A 16569-nucleotide genomic window follows, 5' to 3' on the forward strand; every position below is an offset into this window, starting at 1 on the left:
AAAGAAAAGTATAAAAAAAATAAATCCCTTACAATCTCCTACCCTTGGAGTAAGCTACCATTAAAATTTTTGAATATTTGTTTTCAGATTTTCATTTATGACTTTATAGGGATACAGTCTTTGCTTTAAACAAAAGTGTGGCCACATTAAATACACAGTTTAAATACAGCTGTGTTCACTTAATGAGAATATCCCTGCATTACTAAACATTTGTTGAGAACACAATTTTTTTACTACCTGTTAATATCTTAGCTACTTGTTCTAAACACTTCTAAATGCCTCCCATTGTAAATAAAGCTGTGGTTCCTGCACACACACCTCTGACGAAACCACTGAATAGTTCCTTAAGAAGCTGTAGAAGTTCCATTCCCGGATCAAAGTCTATGAGCAACTTTACAGCTGTTTATGTGTGTTTCCAAATTGAACTGCTTTTTAGAAATGTGCCAACTTCTAAAACTCCAGAAACGTTATCTGGAAGCTCATTTCAACAGCACTCACTACTAGAATAAAATATTATTTCTCAACCTTGCCAATTTTAGAAAAATTTTCTAAGTGGTAGAGAACATTTAATTTTTAAAATTGTCATTATTTAAATTTTTCATCATAATACTCAAGGAGGATATCAAATGATAATCAGTGAAATTTTATGGATTATAAATTATTTAAAGTCTACTTACAAAACCATCTAATTAAAAGAAGAAATTCCCAAAATGTAGAATATATGTTAAATTTCCAGATATTTTAAGATAACTGAGTTCAAAATATCCAATTAGCCCCATGCCCCCTTTCCCATACACTTAGGAGAACATATCCAATTATCTTGAAAAAGGCAATTAAAATTACTATTAATAATCTTAATACTAGGACATGTTATAATTCATTTGATAATTACATTTCCCACAAAGATACTGTCAACATAAACTGTGAAACTGCAGATCCATCCTGTTTACAAGAATCAGAGACAATATGCTCACTATTCTGTTGTACTTAAACGTTGTATTGCAGTTTCTCTTAACAGGTAATACGTGACATGAAACATGGCTGATTTTATGCTTCATAATTTCCATTCTGATGTTTAACATTAAGAAATTATATTTATGGATCACACATGTCAGAAAACAGTTTAAATAATTAAACTAAGAAAAATAATAGCAACCATGCCTTTCATTTTAAATACAAAATATAAATCTTTTGCTCATAGATATTTAAGAAGCATCTGCAATCAGAAGGGCAAACTATTTACATTTTCTTATTTATGTAGCTAGCATTAAGTATTTTGTCTAAGTGTTCATGCTTTATATTTTCAGAAATTTGTTATGACTCAAAATATCAAGTGATAAGAATAAGAAAAATGAAGAGACTACCTTTCAAGATTGACTCAGGAGTTTTAAAAACTATTTCTCTTCTTTATTCTGATTTTTATAACAAGGAAAAGAAAAATGTAATTATTTTGATTTTAAAAACACACTACATGAAAAGGTATCATTTAAGTTAGGCTGAAGTTTGCCTTATTTATTGTTATTTTTCTTCAAAAATATGCATTAGAATAAATATTTTTCTAAACACCAAAGTAAATACATCGTTCTGGCATATTTCTTCTTTTGAAAAGGTGCTCTGAATCCTAGACAACATAAATACCAGGCAGTGTGGTGGTTGCCATAGTAACAAGTAAATAGGAGCATAAAATATGTGCAATTTTTCAAATGTATACACTTTTTTCACGAACATGCATATTTTATACGTAAGATTATTCAACCCTTGCTTTAGCTCCCCTTTTAGAAAGAAAAACACTTAATTCCTTAGAAATAAAAGGTTATCACATAGCAATGGAGCAGGCTCAAGAAAGTTTGAAATGTTATAGGGGAAATCTTAAGATTTTTATGTCAATCTTCTGAAATGAAGAAAGGAAAGAAACTCCTTTGATTCTATATTACTTTGAAGGTCAGTTCTTGGGGTAAGGGTAAAAAGCACATAAACTTCTTTGGCTCCCAAGCTTGAAACTCTCTTTAATTCTGCACCAGTTTGTAGTGCGCCAGCATTAAATGCAACCCATGACAGTGGAAACCCAAAAGCTCTGCTGATCACAAAGAAACACAAGAAGTTCAATGCTACCCCAGGAGCTGCCACGGAATAAATGATCCAAAAATCTTTATACCAATGTGTTAAATTGGAGTTCAAGGAATTCTTTTCTTTCTCCTCTCCTGAAAAAGAGAACCTTCCTGTTCACAGGTACCCTAGAAGACACAGACTGTGCACTGACAAAGTGTTCTGAGTTTTACACTTGCAGCTTGATAGAATTTAACATGCATTTGACAGTCTGGAGAGGGAAGCAGTTCCATAGCCATGCTGGGAGTCTGAAAACTACACTGGCAAGCCAATCAAAGCCCAACAGGAAAGCGGCTCAGTGATGACTGGGAAACAAACCCTTCAAATCTGATTACATAAATTTGGACTTCCAATTTGTTTCAATAACAACTACTATGTAACATTCTCCTGGAGTGAGAATTTAAAAGTTTTAAAAGATCACCATCTAGACAGTGTGCCAAATGTGAGCGGACAAAACAGCGCTGTAGGGCTCCCCTTGCGCTCCCCCCTTGATAAAGAAACCTTGCGCTGTATTTGCTAAGGACGGACAGAACTAGCCTGCCATAGGTACATCCTCCTCACCCCCTTGCACGATCCTATTTACTTTACAGAAGAGAAATCAGTAATTTTTCCTGGGGAAGTCAGTCAATTTAAACTTTAAGGAGTCAAAAAATTACTTAAAATAGTAGTCAAATATTTATGACTATCAAAATAGAACAGGTCACATGGATGATGTGATTACTGCAAAAAGAGAAAAGCATATGATCTTTTTATTCCTCTTCTCTCCCAATCCTTTTAAGTATTTCCCTCCGCTTTCACCATCTTAAAGTGATGGAAAAATGTCCCTGGAGACTGGAAAACGGAAAACATACCCAGATTTAAAACAAGGGGAAAATAATTTTTGTAATTAGGCAGCTTAGTTTAACCTGGGAACATACAATAACAAATTAAAACAATCAATCAGTAACACCTGGAAGCATATAAAATACTGGAAAACAACCAACATAGTATTTTGAAAAGCCAAATATGCCAGATGAAGTTAGTATCTTTTTCTGATAGAATGACAGGTCATACTATCAAGTAAGACGTGAACAGTGTAACCTACTTCAGTATTGCACGCCTTTTTATTCCGTTCCTCAAGCCAAAATAGGAAAAATTGGTTTAGGAAGAAAAGAATTTGAAAACTGGCTTTGGTGGTAAACCCAGGGCTGTTAACCCAACTCCTCTCTCTTGAGGACCGGCTTCAGAACTGAGTCAACGCCCCTGCTAATGACTAGTAGGGAATCGCGGCCTACTTCACGCTGTAGCTCCGTCACATGAGACCCCTGAGATCTCCAAAACCTAAAAAATTTATTTCCTTAGTTTTCTTTCCAACTCGGTGACCTTTCTTTTCCCTAAGGATCTCAAATGACTTGTTGCTTTAACTAAGTCGTGCTGCACTGGGACAGGATATAAACCCACTTCAGGTAGAAATTTTGAGAGCGAAAGAGGGAATGTTTGGTGAATGAATGAAAAGGATCGTCTATGACTAGAGAAAGCGAGAAGTAACAAAGTGGTGTTTAAATATAAGCGCTCACAGAAACACTCGAAATTGAAGTGTGTGAAGAATAACTTTATCTGCTTAGAGAAGGGAGATGATGTAAGAAGCCTCTGTCATGAGACTGTGGGCTGAGCACAGGGTGTCAGAAGCTCAGCTGGGGAGGAAAGAGGCCCCACCAGGAAGGGAAGTCCAATGTTTGGTCTGATCAGGCAATCCAGACAAGAGCCAACATTGTGTTGAACTGAGCTGCCTAGTGGACGTGGAGAATTTTCCCAAACTCTGTTACTATTTAAAATAATAAATTACGTGTCTTAGAAAAAAATTTGGTCACTGAATTGTTGGTTTACTGTGGAAACCATCAATCATGGATGCTTCCAAACTGGAGAGGGAAGAGTGCCCATCGGGCGTTATTCATATTAGGGCACCGAGGAGCAAGTCAGGGCACGGAACTGCCACCAACCTCTCCCTCCTGCTCCCAACACAAGGCAGTTGCATCCTTTTCTTCCACTCTTACCTAGGACATTCCAGAAGGTTTTGTGGAGATATCTACATTATGAAAGAGTTTCGCCAGATACAACTCCCTTCATTTTATAACTAAAAAACAGTAAGAACAAAGGAAAAATACTTAAATTTACCAAGACAAGACTACAATCAATAATTTACTTATTTTAATAACTGAAGAAAATAAAACCAAAGAAAATAGTTTTGTAGCTCAGGAGACATGAAGGCAGGGCATTGTAATGGAAAGATAATGGAACTGGGCCAAGAAGTTCTGAAGTTCTGATCTTAGGTTTTGGGCCAGACCTGGAGTAAATCCTAAACTTCCTGGGGTTTGTTTTCTCTATCTAATAAAAGATGTGGAGGAATGGTAGAATGACGTAACTCTGAAGTTCCTCTATCTCTAAAATTTTAGCCATTTAGTAGAAGAGTTTTCACACATGGGAGCTAAGGTGGTGTAACAGAAAATACAAAAGATGTGGAGCCAGCTGACTTGAGTCTGAATTTTGCCTCTGTCCCTTCCCAGTCTTATTTCCTTATGTGTAACAACAGCATCTGCCTTACCTACTTTATAGGATTGTTATATAGATCAAATGAGAAAACACACAATGTGTGAAAGTGCTTGTTAAGTATAAACATTAGTCTTCTATTTTTCTTCTTTTTTTGCTGAGGAAGATTTGCCCCGAGCTAACATCCATGCCAATCTTCCTCTATTTTGTATGTGGGTCACTGCCACAGCATGGCCACCAAAGAGTGGTATAGATCCACGCCCAGGAACAAAACCTGGACCACCACAGAAGGCACCAAACTTAACCACCAGGCCACAGGGCTGGCCCTGATAAACGTGAATCTTCATTTTTCTATTTAGGTCAGCAGCCTGCACTATCTAAGAAAAAAATTTTAGATGTGATGGAATGTGTTCCAGAGTCTCCTTGTCATCAGAGAAGATGCAGTTATTCACAATTTACGACTTAGGAATGTTGGTTTCCTCAGCTGTTGATTTGCTAACAGTGTCATGGTTGGACAGCCCAGGTTGCTACGAACTAAGGTATGAGTAGCTGTTCTCTGTCATGGGAAAAATATGTAAGATTTCCAAACCATTCCTGTAACAAAAGAATGGGGTAATCTGCCCAAAAGTCAAGTAGCTATGTTGGCTGGTTATGTTAGAAGTGGAAAGAGAAGAAAAGGAGAATTGGTGGGGCCATAGAAAGGATCAACTTAAAGTCTAGACCAAGACTAAAATAAAGGACACCAGTAGAAAGGAGTGGAGGGCACTGGGAGTCACCATCCTGATTCTGTAGAGTGTGCCTGCTGGACCTGCTCTACAGATGGAGGAGGTCCCAGTGAAACAAATCCTGACAGGTCATCAGACATAAAGAAGAATACATTGGGAAAGCTTAGCCAGTAAAAATATTAAGTTGGACTACTAAAGGCTAGGGTCTTGATCCTTTTCACTGATAATCTGCCTTTATCACTATGGCATCTGACTTTTCCCTGAGTAAATATGTAATGAATTTCAGATGGCTCTCCTCAACTTTCCAGAACATCAGAATTCATTTGTGGGGACCTGGCACTTTTACTTTTAATATATATAAAATAAGGAGAGTGATTTCTAAGAAGCATGAAAAAAATATGCTTTTATTGATTTATAATCACATTATCATATAGCGTATGACATTCATAAATAAAGATGGATCTAGGATGCCTTGCCTCTCCAGGAGATGGTGTGCCACAGAGCCAAGCACAGAAAAAGGCCCAAAAGCTGGACTGAAGCAAGACATGGTCTTATTAGTGCTATGAAATTCAACTCAATTCATTAAGTATGTATTGATCACCAACTAATATCTACAATTAGAGAGATATCAAAATATAAATTAATTTACTTCAGTGAAATTGATCCAAATCCATTTCTTACCATTTCAAATGTTTTAAGTTTGTCAGTTCTCCCTATACTGAAGACTGTTATCTAGTTTCTGGACCACCTTTGCTCCAAGTCCAAGGCTGGGAAGCGAGTAACAACAGGACTTGAGTCCTGATCAAAGGCTTAGCCTCACCTATCTGAGGCAAGAAAGTGCAGAAGCAGGATACAGTGGGGACTAAGACCAAAAGAACTGTTACAGAGGACCCAGAAAAAAATCTCCCTTTACATCTGCTTACATTTTCTTATCTTACTTCTTCTTTTGCAGGATTACCTGTCTTTAACCCAAGACTAAGATTTTTTTCTAAGCATATTTTTCTCTGTATTGATATATCTGAATATTATTTATATGTACATCAACAAAATTCACTCTTATTTTCCAAATTAGATTTTTAAAATTCTGAACTTAAATATGTATATGTACAACATACTATGGAATAATTTTTCCTTTTCTTGTGCTGAAATAAAAAAACTTACTTAAGTCAACCCAATATAGATAGAAACTAAAAATAATTCATTTAATATTCATAGAGACTAACATTACAGATCAGGATTTACACTACAAAGATTAAAAAAATCATAGTCTTTCAAATTAATATATCTGACTGTCTTTCTCTAATGCTCCTGTTCACCTGCAGCACCTCAGACAAGGTAATAATTTATGATAATCATATGAAAATATACAATTAATATTCATCACCTTTCATTCCTCATCACTTTAGATGATCAGTAATGCAGAGTGAAAATGCTGTCAGGTTTCTAATTGCTTTGTAATGGGCCTGAAACAGGGAAATCATTAAAGGCAAACAATCTGTCATTTGTCTGTTACATTAACTATCTATCACACAAAAAACTCATTAAATAAATTGCTAATGAGCTACGGAAGACTATACTCATGGTGCTTCTATGGTAGGTTAAAAAGTAATACCATGAATTGATTAAAATATTTTTAAAATATGATATTTTTGTAGAAATTCATCAGGAAACATCTACTCTTCAGTTTATTTTTTAAGCTGCGTGGTTTCATTATTTTGGCATCTAATCCATCATTGCAGAAATCCCCTTAGCATATAAGACTTGTTTTTCATCAGTCTCTAAATAATTAAACTGAAAGGTTGCAAAAAGAAGCTGAAATGCTAAATGTGTTTATGACTAGTAAACTGACAAAAATCATAAAAAATAGTATTATATTAACCCTGATGCTAAGTGAAGAATATATTTTAAAATTTGATTTTTACCCTCATATTTCCATGGATTTGAATTGTTGACTTTGCAACGCTTCATTCATCTTACATAATGCTATCATTATACAAAAATTATATTCAACTACTGAAATTGAGCATAACAACATTAAACTCTGCATAATAACATTAACTATTTTGAAATTTTTGAAGATTTAACTAACACTAAAATGTTTCATAATATTATTTCAAATAATTTTGGAGGGAAAAAAATCATTTCTTTAAATGACTAGATCAAATTTTACATGTCCTTATCAATGCTACCTTTCTATATCAGGTGCTTAGTATTAAACGAACCTACGATAATGACACTAATTTTGCTTTAAAAACAAAGAGTGTTTATAAACAAACACTCAGAAATGTTTTGTTGATCATACAGTCCAGCTGCATTTTATTTTAGAAAAAAAATATGAGAGTAACAAAGATAGTGTTATTGATTATGTTTTCCATTCTGCTAAGGATGAATTAAATCACGAATTTATTTCTTAAAACCTAAGAATCTTAGTAATAAAATCAAACTTCCTACAAAATGCAGACCGATTTACCCCTATTGGAATACACACCAGTTTACAAACCTAACGCAATAGCGTGTTTAGCCAGGTGCCACGGTCGATACACACGAGTGAATTCTAGGTAACTTCAAAAGGTTTCCTAACACTCTGGAAACATCTTCATTATACTCTCTAATTGACTTAAACAGACTTCATAGCAACTGTTTAACACATTTTAACCCACAAATTAACACTCCTTGATCATTCAGATTAACCTTTCTTCTGAGTCAATTACACGACAAAAGAAAAAATAAACTTAAAAAAAATTCAGGTTTAAAAACTAAAATGTAAAGGAGAATGCTTTTTTAAAAAAATAGCATATAAATGCATATCACCACAGGGTTGGAAGAGATCGTTGAAAGGTTTCAAATTTCGAGGTAACTGGAAAGCTCACAGAAAAGCCAGAGGTGGGCACAAGAACAAAGAGAAAGGGGTAAAGAAGTGAATGGGGGAATAAGAAGTTGGAATTTATTATGGCTACCAAGGAGAAACAGAAGATGGATTCTATACAGTATCTTTAATAGGTTCACGGAAAGATTAAAACATCAGATATGAAGAAGCTAGGAAGACAGGAACGATAAGATAAAGGAACAGATAAGATAAAGACCACAAAGTGGTCTGAAGCAAGCGTGAAAGAACAGGACACAACTGGAGTTAAACAAACAAACCAGAAAAACACAGCAACAGGTGTGCTGACAGCACCAAGTATTTACCTCGGTCTCTCCTGCTCAGTGCACGGCCCTGCTCACACTCTGTGAGGGGTCACTGATGGTTACCACTGAAAAGACAAAAGAGAACAGAGTGATGACAACCAGTGAGGCAAAAAATGCAAACATGAAAAACCGTTTCTAAAAGATGAGGTAGGATTGTTCATTAGAGCTGATTCTCGATATTGTCTAAAGTTTTATGATAATCTGCCGAAAACAAAGAAAAACAGAAGTTTCTCCAATTCTAGGCATTCATCTCACCCCTCTGTCAAAGTGTTATTTAAAACTTAACTCTTCCCCACATCTTCCTGGAGTAGCCCCACTTTGACTCAAGGATCTCAGTCATTCCAGCAACCTGCCTTATTCTACTTGTGCGACTATGAGGCATTAACTGTCACAGCACCTGTATTCCCTCTGGCACAGCACTTCCCAGTTATTTCAGGCACTTGTGTAATTGTCTGTCCACCCAGATAAACTCTAAGCTTTCTAGAGGGCTCCAGCCAACCGTCTTGTGTCTCTTGCAACAAAGTGTGGGACACAGTAAACACCCAATAAATATGTGATGATTGAATGAATAAGTGAGTGAAAGCTATACACGTACTACATCATTGTGCATTTTTTAAAGCTCATCACTACTAATTCCTGGTACATCTTCTACCTTCCCAGTAGACTCTAAGTTGCTCTAGGGCTACCATCTAATTCCAGAGCATAACCATAACATTCTGTGGTCCTTAAAAACAAATACAGCTTAGTTCACTGACATGAAAACCTAAAAATAAAATACACAAGATCAAGGAAATTAAACAAGAGTTGGCAGTGAAACCAGGAGAAAGAACCAAGTAAATATAATCCTAGTATTAAGAAATAATTAGCAGAAGTACACTGTGTATATTGTGAATATTATCCATCAATAGGAAGCACAATTTACCAATACGACTCAAATTAAGAATTTGTTAATGTGTGGTGGACATTGAGTAGAATGTGATTTTTTGCTGTCACAACCACCAAGGGTCTTTAGACCCCTGCTATATCTATATCTAACTCTAGATATAGCACTCGATCAATCATGCTGAAGTCAATTATTTAATGCATGCCTACCTCGCTTATGTTAGATGCTGAGGACAAAGGAATTAAGAGATTTTTGCCCATGCTTTTAATTTATCCTGCAAACTAAACTATAGTTCAACAAACGTTTGAATTTGGTTTCATTTTTTCAACTCAATAGTTTGTGGCTTTCATTTGCTCCGTTTGGAAATTCCTAAAGTACTGCTATAAATTCTTAATGTTCAAATATGTCAAAACTGAGCAACAAATATTTCACATTAATAATAATAGCTAATCTTTGAGTACTTACTACTTTCAGGCAGTATTATCTCATTTAATCCTCACAACAAACCTATGAGAGCGATACTATGATTATTTCTATTTTACAGGGGAAGAAACCATGGCACAGAGATTGATTAACTTAAACTGTTCACATACCCATCAAGAGGCAGAGCCGGATTCAAACCTATGCAATCTGACTCCATAGTTTATATTTCTGCTATATTAGCTTTATATGAAATGGATAAATTACCTCCTTGAAATAAGATAGTGAGAAACAATCCTATTGTAGATACACATCATTGGAATTCCAGAGAATCTAGCAAGATAGCTCGTGCTCAGTTTCTCTGACAGGTGTTCCTGCCCTCACGGCTCCTATAATTCAGTTAGGGAATCAGAACATGCATTTAAAGTGTGCAGCAATACCCTGTGGGACAGGATACATGCAAATGAGGAGTACAGACAGGACTCATTACGAAAGTTGAGAGGAGGAAGTAGTTTCTAAGGACCGGCCATCATAAAAGGCTTGATGGACGAGATGGGTCTTAAAGGAGGGATAAAGCTGATAGGTGGAAGCAAAGGGCTAGGGTGTTATAAGCCAGGGGAACCATCTGAACAAAATTAGGGATGAAGTACCAAGAAAAGATCCAACTGTTCAAATGTTTCATGTATGGAGGTAATAGGTGATGAGGCTGGAAAACTAAGGTCCGTATTGGGGAGGTAACTGGATGCCAGGTTAAGGAGTTAGGACTTTCCTCTAGAACTGCCCTGTTCAATACCATAGTCACTAGCGAGATGTGACTAGTGAGCACTTGAAATGTGGCTAGTCCAAATTGAGATGAGCTGTACAAGTAAAATACACACCAGATTTTGAAGACTTAGTATGAAAAAGAATGTAAACTTTCTCTTTAATAATTTTTATATTGATTACATTTTGAAATGATCATACTCTGGATACATTCGGTTAAATAAAATACATTATTAAGATTCATTTCACCTATTTCTATTTACTTTCCTAATGTGGCTACTGGGAAATTTAAAATCACATATGTGGCTTGCATTTATGGCTTACATTTTATTTCTATTGGACAGTACTGCTCTAGAAACTGAAAAAAAGGAAGATTAATGAGGAGTTCATATAAAATATGTTTTAAGAAGTCTATTCTGGCATACATAGACAAATTCAGATTATAAGACAACTAATCTAGATTTTCAACAAGTCAATGTCAGGAAGAGAAAAAAAACAAGGTAGTATTGGAGAAGTGGGACTGCTCTAGCTAAAAAGATGTTTAAGAGACAGAAGAACCAAAGGCAATGTGTAGACTTTGGACCCTGATCAAGCAAACTAACCATACAAAGACATTTCTGAGACAACTACGGAAATGTAAATAAGGACTAGATATTGGATGACATCAATGAATGATTGATCATTTCAGCGGAATAATGACATTAGGGAGATAAAAGAAAAAGTTGCAAACTGAAGTATGCTTTAGGGACGCAAACTAAAGTATGTCGAAATGCAATGAGAGAAACTTAGGGTTTGCTGGGGGAAAAAAATCAGTGTATCTCTTACTTTCCAATCCCAAATAAATAAATACAAATATAAAACTGTGAATTGGGAAAATTGAGTTACTGTGATTAGACTTTTCAGAATTTGGTCAAAAAACGACTAAAAGAGAGAACACAATGAATGCCCTGATTCAATCATAAATCAAAATAAAGTGCTGTCGGCATAAAAACTGAAGGACGTGAGACTATCCACACAGGGAAGGCCTAGGCTGCAGGAGGGGAGTGGGCGGCGGGGCGTCACTCTGACCGCACCATGTAGGACAACCCTGACCTCCGCCCCTTGAGGGATTTCCCTAGGGCCGCACAGAGGGTATTTCAGAACCAGGACTCCAACCAGAGGCTCTGACTTAGTCTAGGGCTCTTGGTGTCCGCTTTTCAACGCGACAGAATCCTCTGGAGAATCTAATCTATGCTTTTTGCTTTAGATTTTTTCACTTTCCCGTGTCATTGTTATTCTAAAGTTCATTCCATCCTTAAATAATCCACCAGATTAGAATACTTCATTTAACGTGCTCAGGCTTATCTCGGCTGTTTCTCAAAGTGAGATTTGATAGAAGATAAACAAGAACATGGAAAACAAATCTGAGCAGCGACCCCGGGAAAACCACCCTAAGCACTCGGAGAGCAGCGTCCCCCACGCCGCTCGGGGAGCAGGAGCGAGCGAGGGAGGCCCGGAAAAGGCTTTACGTCCAAGCCGGCTGCTACGGTCCCAAAGAAGTCGCTAGGCTGAACAGCCTTTCTAGGAAAGACGCGAGAACGGAGGAGACCCCCGGCCGGCACAGGCGGCACTGCGGGGACGCGCGGCCGGGGACCGGGGACCCGCGAACGCGCCGCGCCCCCACTTACTGCTCGGCGCCCTCGCGGGCGGCGCAGGTTTCCATAGCGACCGCGTCCGGCGCGGGGCGGTGCTTCCGCTCGGTGCCTCGGCCACTGCGGCTCGGCTAGAAACGGGGCCACGTCCGCGCCCCGGCTTCCGGCGGAAGGAGACGCCGGCCCGAGTGGGCGGCGGGCGGCCGGGGCGCAGGGTGGGCCGGCGCTCGGCTGACCTCTCTGGCCTTGGGCTGCGACAGACTCGAGCCTCGCGGACGCCGGGCCTCCTTCGCTGCGATGGCGGCGCGCGCCCCGCGTCCCGACCCGTACGGCGCGCTGGGCGCGGGGCCCTCGGCGGGCGCGGCCGAGCTGCGGCGGCGCTACCGGCGGCTCGTGCGCACGGTGAGTCCGCGCCGCGCGGGTGCTGGGCCGCGCGCCACGTGACGGGCGAACCGGGGCCTCGAGCGTGGAGGGGCTGCGGGGCGCCCTGGGCGGGGTCCGCGTCTCGGCGGTGGAGCGGAGACCTGGCCGCCGCTGCCGGCATGAGCGACTGGGCCGCCTTGGGGGCGGGACGGCGGCGTCCAGGTGAGGGGCTCGCAGGTGCGCCGCGGGGGCGGCGTCCAGGTGAGGGGCTCGCAGGTGCGCCGCGGGGGGCGGGGGCGTCCAGGTGAGGGGCTCGCAGGTGCGCCGCCGGGCGCGGGGCGGCGGTGTCCAGGTGTGGGGCTCGCAGGTGCGCCGCCGGGGGACGGGGGTCGTCCAGCTGAGGGGCTCGCAGGTGCGCTGCGGGGGCCGGGGGTCGGCGTCCAGGTGAGGGGCTCGCAGGTGTGCCGCAGGGGCCGGGGCGTTGGCATCCAGGTGAGGGCCTCGCGGGTGTGCTGAGAGGAGGGCGGGGCGGCGTCATCCAGGTGCGGGGCTCGCAGGTGCGCCGCGTGGCACCAGTGAGCCGCCCAGGAGCCCCCAGCGCCCGCTGGCTGTTGAGCGCTGCAGTGGGGCCATCCAAGGAGAGATAGGCTATAAAGGTGACAGGCACATTGGACCTCGGAAACGTCGTGCAAAACAAGGATACAGGGTAATCTAGAACTTGTTCATGTGGATTACATGTTGATAGTGTGTGCTGGCTAGTTTTGTATATACGGGCTACTTTTCATATTCTCTACATGATATATGCACAAGTATTTGCATATATAATAAAATGTACTATAGAAATTGATTTCATCTGCTTTTTACTATTTTTAACATTGCGTAGGTGGCTTGCATGTATACTTCTCATTATGTTTCAATTGAATAGTGCCAATTTAGGCCGTTGATATGCTGTTTTTCACCAGACTCCATTCTTCTGTGAAGTGAGTTGTGGTATTTATCAATATACAGTATCTTTCTGAATTGTTGTATTATTTTTTTTCAACCTATATTGTATGTTTCTTAAGCCAGTGTTGGTGGTCTCCAGTTAATTTAGTTTGCAAAAAGAGTGGAGGACCGTTACTTACATTCATCAGTTGTTTTTCTAGTTTTTATCAAATAGATCTGTGAGATTTTGCTGTAACTGTTAGCGTTTATTGTGAGAGACAGTAGGTATTGCGCTGTCAAGAATGTATTAATATCCCTTCTTTGGATACTACGTCGGACTAAATGGCTTTAAGGTTTCTTTTATCTCAGAATTTTTAAGATTTCCGAGAGTGAAAGCAAGTAGACTTTATTGAAAAATTTCTTAATACCAGGTCATTCTCGTACTTCAGTTAAGTGGGACAGGAGGCTGCAGAAGTAGGCTAGGTCTAGATCACGCAGGGCCTCGTTGGCCATGTCCGTCTCTGATTTGGCAGTGAGAAGCCATTTGTACTTAGTATAACAAGCATCCGTCAAACCCAAAGTGAATGGACCCTTTTGCACATCCTCTAGCAACGTATCAGAGCATTCCAGTTGCTCCACATCCTCACCAGCATTTGGTGGTGTTAGATTTCAGCTGTGGGCTTTCTCAATTTTGCCGCCATTGACATTTTGAGCGGGATAATTCTTTGATATGAGGGGCTGTCCTGTGTGTTGGAGGTTGTTTAGCAGCATTCTAGATGCCACTTACTAACTAAAAATGTCTCCTGGGGGTCAAAATTGCCAACCTCCCCATCCCATTGAGGACCACTGCACAATTTGTGGTGATATCTCATTGTGGTTTTGTGTTTCTCTGATGACTAATGATGTTAAGCACTTTTTAATGTGATTATTAGCCATTTATATAATTTTTGTTGTTGTGTCTTTTTAAAAAATTAAATATATTCTTGATCTGGTGTATATTTTCTCCTAGTCTATGACTTGGCAGCGCATTTTCTTAATGATGTTTTTTGATGAGCAGTTTTTTGTTTTGACAAAATACAATTTATCAGATTTTTGTTTTCTGGTTAGTGCTTTCTGTGTTTTCTCTAAAAAGGTCATGAGAATATTGTACATTTTCTTCTAGAAGCTTTATAGTTTGCTTTTACCATTAGACCTGTGATTTTCATGTATGGTGTGAGATGGGAAGTCGTGTTTTTGTCTTTCTTTCTATATGAATATCCAGTTCTTTCTCATTTATTGAAAAGATTTTCCTCTCTCCTTTGGATTGTCTTGGCAATGTGGGTCTGTTTGGGACTGTATTCTCTTTGGTATATTTGTCTGTCCTTCTACTAATGCCTCTCTTGATTACTGTGGGGTTATAGTTAGTTTCAAAGTTACATAAAGTTCTCTAATTTTTTCTTTCTTTTCAGGTTTATTTTGGTTATTTTAGTTTCTTTGCATATCCATAGAAATTTAGAATCAGCTTGTAAATTTCTATTTAAAAAATCCTGCTTGAATTTGAATTGACTGTGTTGAATATACATCTATCTTAACAATATTGAGTCTTCTAATCCTTGAGTATATCTGTCCATTACTTGTCATCTATAATTTCTCTCAGAAGTATTTTAAGATTTTCAGTGTAGTATTACACATCTTTCTTTGAATTTATTTCTAGTTTTTTAATATTTCTGATTCCATTGTAAATCATATGTTTCTAAAAAAGTTCATTTTCCAGTTGCTGATTGATGGTATATAGAACTATAGTTTATTTTTATATACTGATCTTGTATCCCACAATCTCGGTAGATTTGCTTCTAAATTGTCTCATAGCTGTTTTTGTAGAGTCCTTAGAATTTTCTACCAATAAAATTATGCCATTTGCAAATAGAGTTTTAATTCTTTCTAATATGTATGCCTTTTATTTCTTTTTCTTGCCTTAATGCACTAGTTATGTGCTTCTGTTACAAGGCTCAGTTGAAGTGGTAGGAGTAAATACCCTTGCCTTGTTGCTGGTATTGGGGGGAAACCTTCAGTATTTTACCGTTAAATATAACATTAGCCGTATGTTTTTTAAGATACACTTTATCAGGGTAGGAAAATTCTTCCTAGTCTGCTGAGCATAGTTATCATGAATGGGTATTGAATTTTCTTAGGTTTTTTTTAACATTTATTGAAGTTTGCATGTGTTAATTTTCCTCTTTTAATCTGTGAATTACATTGATTTTTTTTTTTTTTTTGAGGAAGATTAGCTCTGAGCTAACTACTGCTAGTCCTCTTTTTTGCTGAGGAAGCCTGGCCCTGAGCAAACATCCGTGCCCATCTTCCTCTGCTTTGTATGTGGGATGCCTACCACAGCACGGCCTTGTCTGCACCTGGGATCCAAACCGGCGAACCCCGGGTTGCCTAAGCGGAACGTGCGAACTTAACTGCTGCGCCACCGGGCGGCCCCTACATTGACTTTTCCTATGTTAAATCTATTTTGTGTTACTAGGATAATGAATCTCACTTGTTCATGAAGTATTGTGCTTTCCTTATGTTGCAGGATTCTCTTTTGTTAAGGATTTTAATGTCTAGATTCATGATGTATTGGTGTAATTTTTTTTTCTTATATGTCCATGTCTAAATTTAGTATCACAGTTATGCTGGCCTCATAAAATAATGGGGGAATGATTCCATTTTCTTTCTTCTCTAAAGAGTTTGTGTAAGATTGCTATTTCTTATTTAAATATTTAATAGAATTTACTGGGGAGGTCATCTGGGCCTGAAGTTTTCTTTGTGTAAAATTTCATAATTATGAGTTTAATCATTTTTGGAGATTACAGGACTATTCAAATTTTTTATTTCCTGTTTGTCAATGTAGGTGAATTGTATTTTTCAAGAGTTTTTAAATTTCATTTAACAAGTCCGATTTATTCTCATAATGTTCATACTATCTCCTTATTATCCTTTTATTGCTGTAAGATATGTAGTTATGTTTTTCTTTTCATTCTTTATGTTGGCAGTTTGTGTTTTCTGTTTATTT

General features: G+C 38.7%; 2 protein-coding genes across 9 annotated transcripts in view; one reads left to right on the plus strand and one right to left on the minus strand.

Moving 5' to 3' along the window:
- The window catches only part of DCDC1 (doublecortin domain containing 1), a 444094-nt gene extending 431627 nt beyond the window's left edge, over positions 1-12467 (minus strand). For 2 of the 5 annotated variants that reach the window (XM_070274958.1, XM_023646546.2), the window contains exons 1-2: positions 12279-12467; positions 8547-8611 (exon numbers count right to left, since the gene is read on the minus strand). The gene's annotated coding sequence lies outside the window, so the exon portion shown is untranslated. The other 3 variants (XM_070274959.1, XM_023646549.2, XM_070274957.1) reach the window with 2 other exon arrangements.
- The window catches only part of DNAJC24 (DnaJ heat shock protein family (Hsp40) member C24), a 57887-nt gene continuing 53711 nt past the window's right edge, over positions 12394-16569 (plus strand). For 3 of the 4 annotated variants that reach the window (XR_011441184.1, XM_070274983.1, XM_070274982.1), the window contains exon 1: positions 12510-12644. Coding sequence is in view for 3 of the 4 variants with exons in the window: in XM_070274983.1 (XP_070131084.1) it covers positions 12540-12644 (105 nt within the window). In the remaining variant the exon portion in view is untranslated. Of the gene's footprint in view, positions 12645-16569 lie in introns of all 4 variants that reach the window. The other variant, XM_023646573.2, reaches the window with a different exon arrangement.

Source organism: Equus caballus, chromosome 7 (genome assembly GCF_041296265.1).
Source record: "Equus caballus isolate H_3958 breed thoroughbred chromosome 7, TB-T2T, whole genome shotgun sequence".
NCBI classification, from domain to species: domain Eukaryota; kingdom Metazoa; phylum Chordata; class Mammalia; order Perissodactyla; family Equidae; genus Equus; species Equus caballus.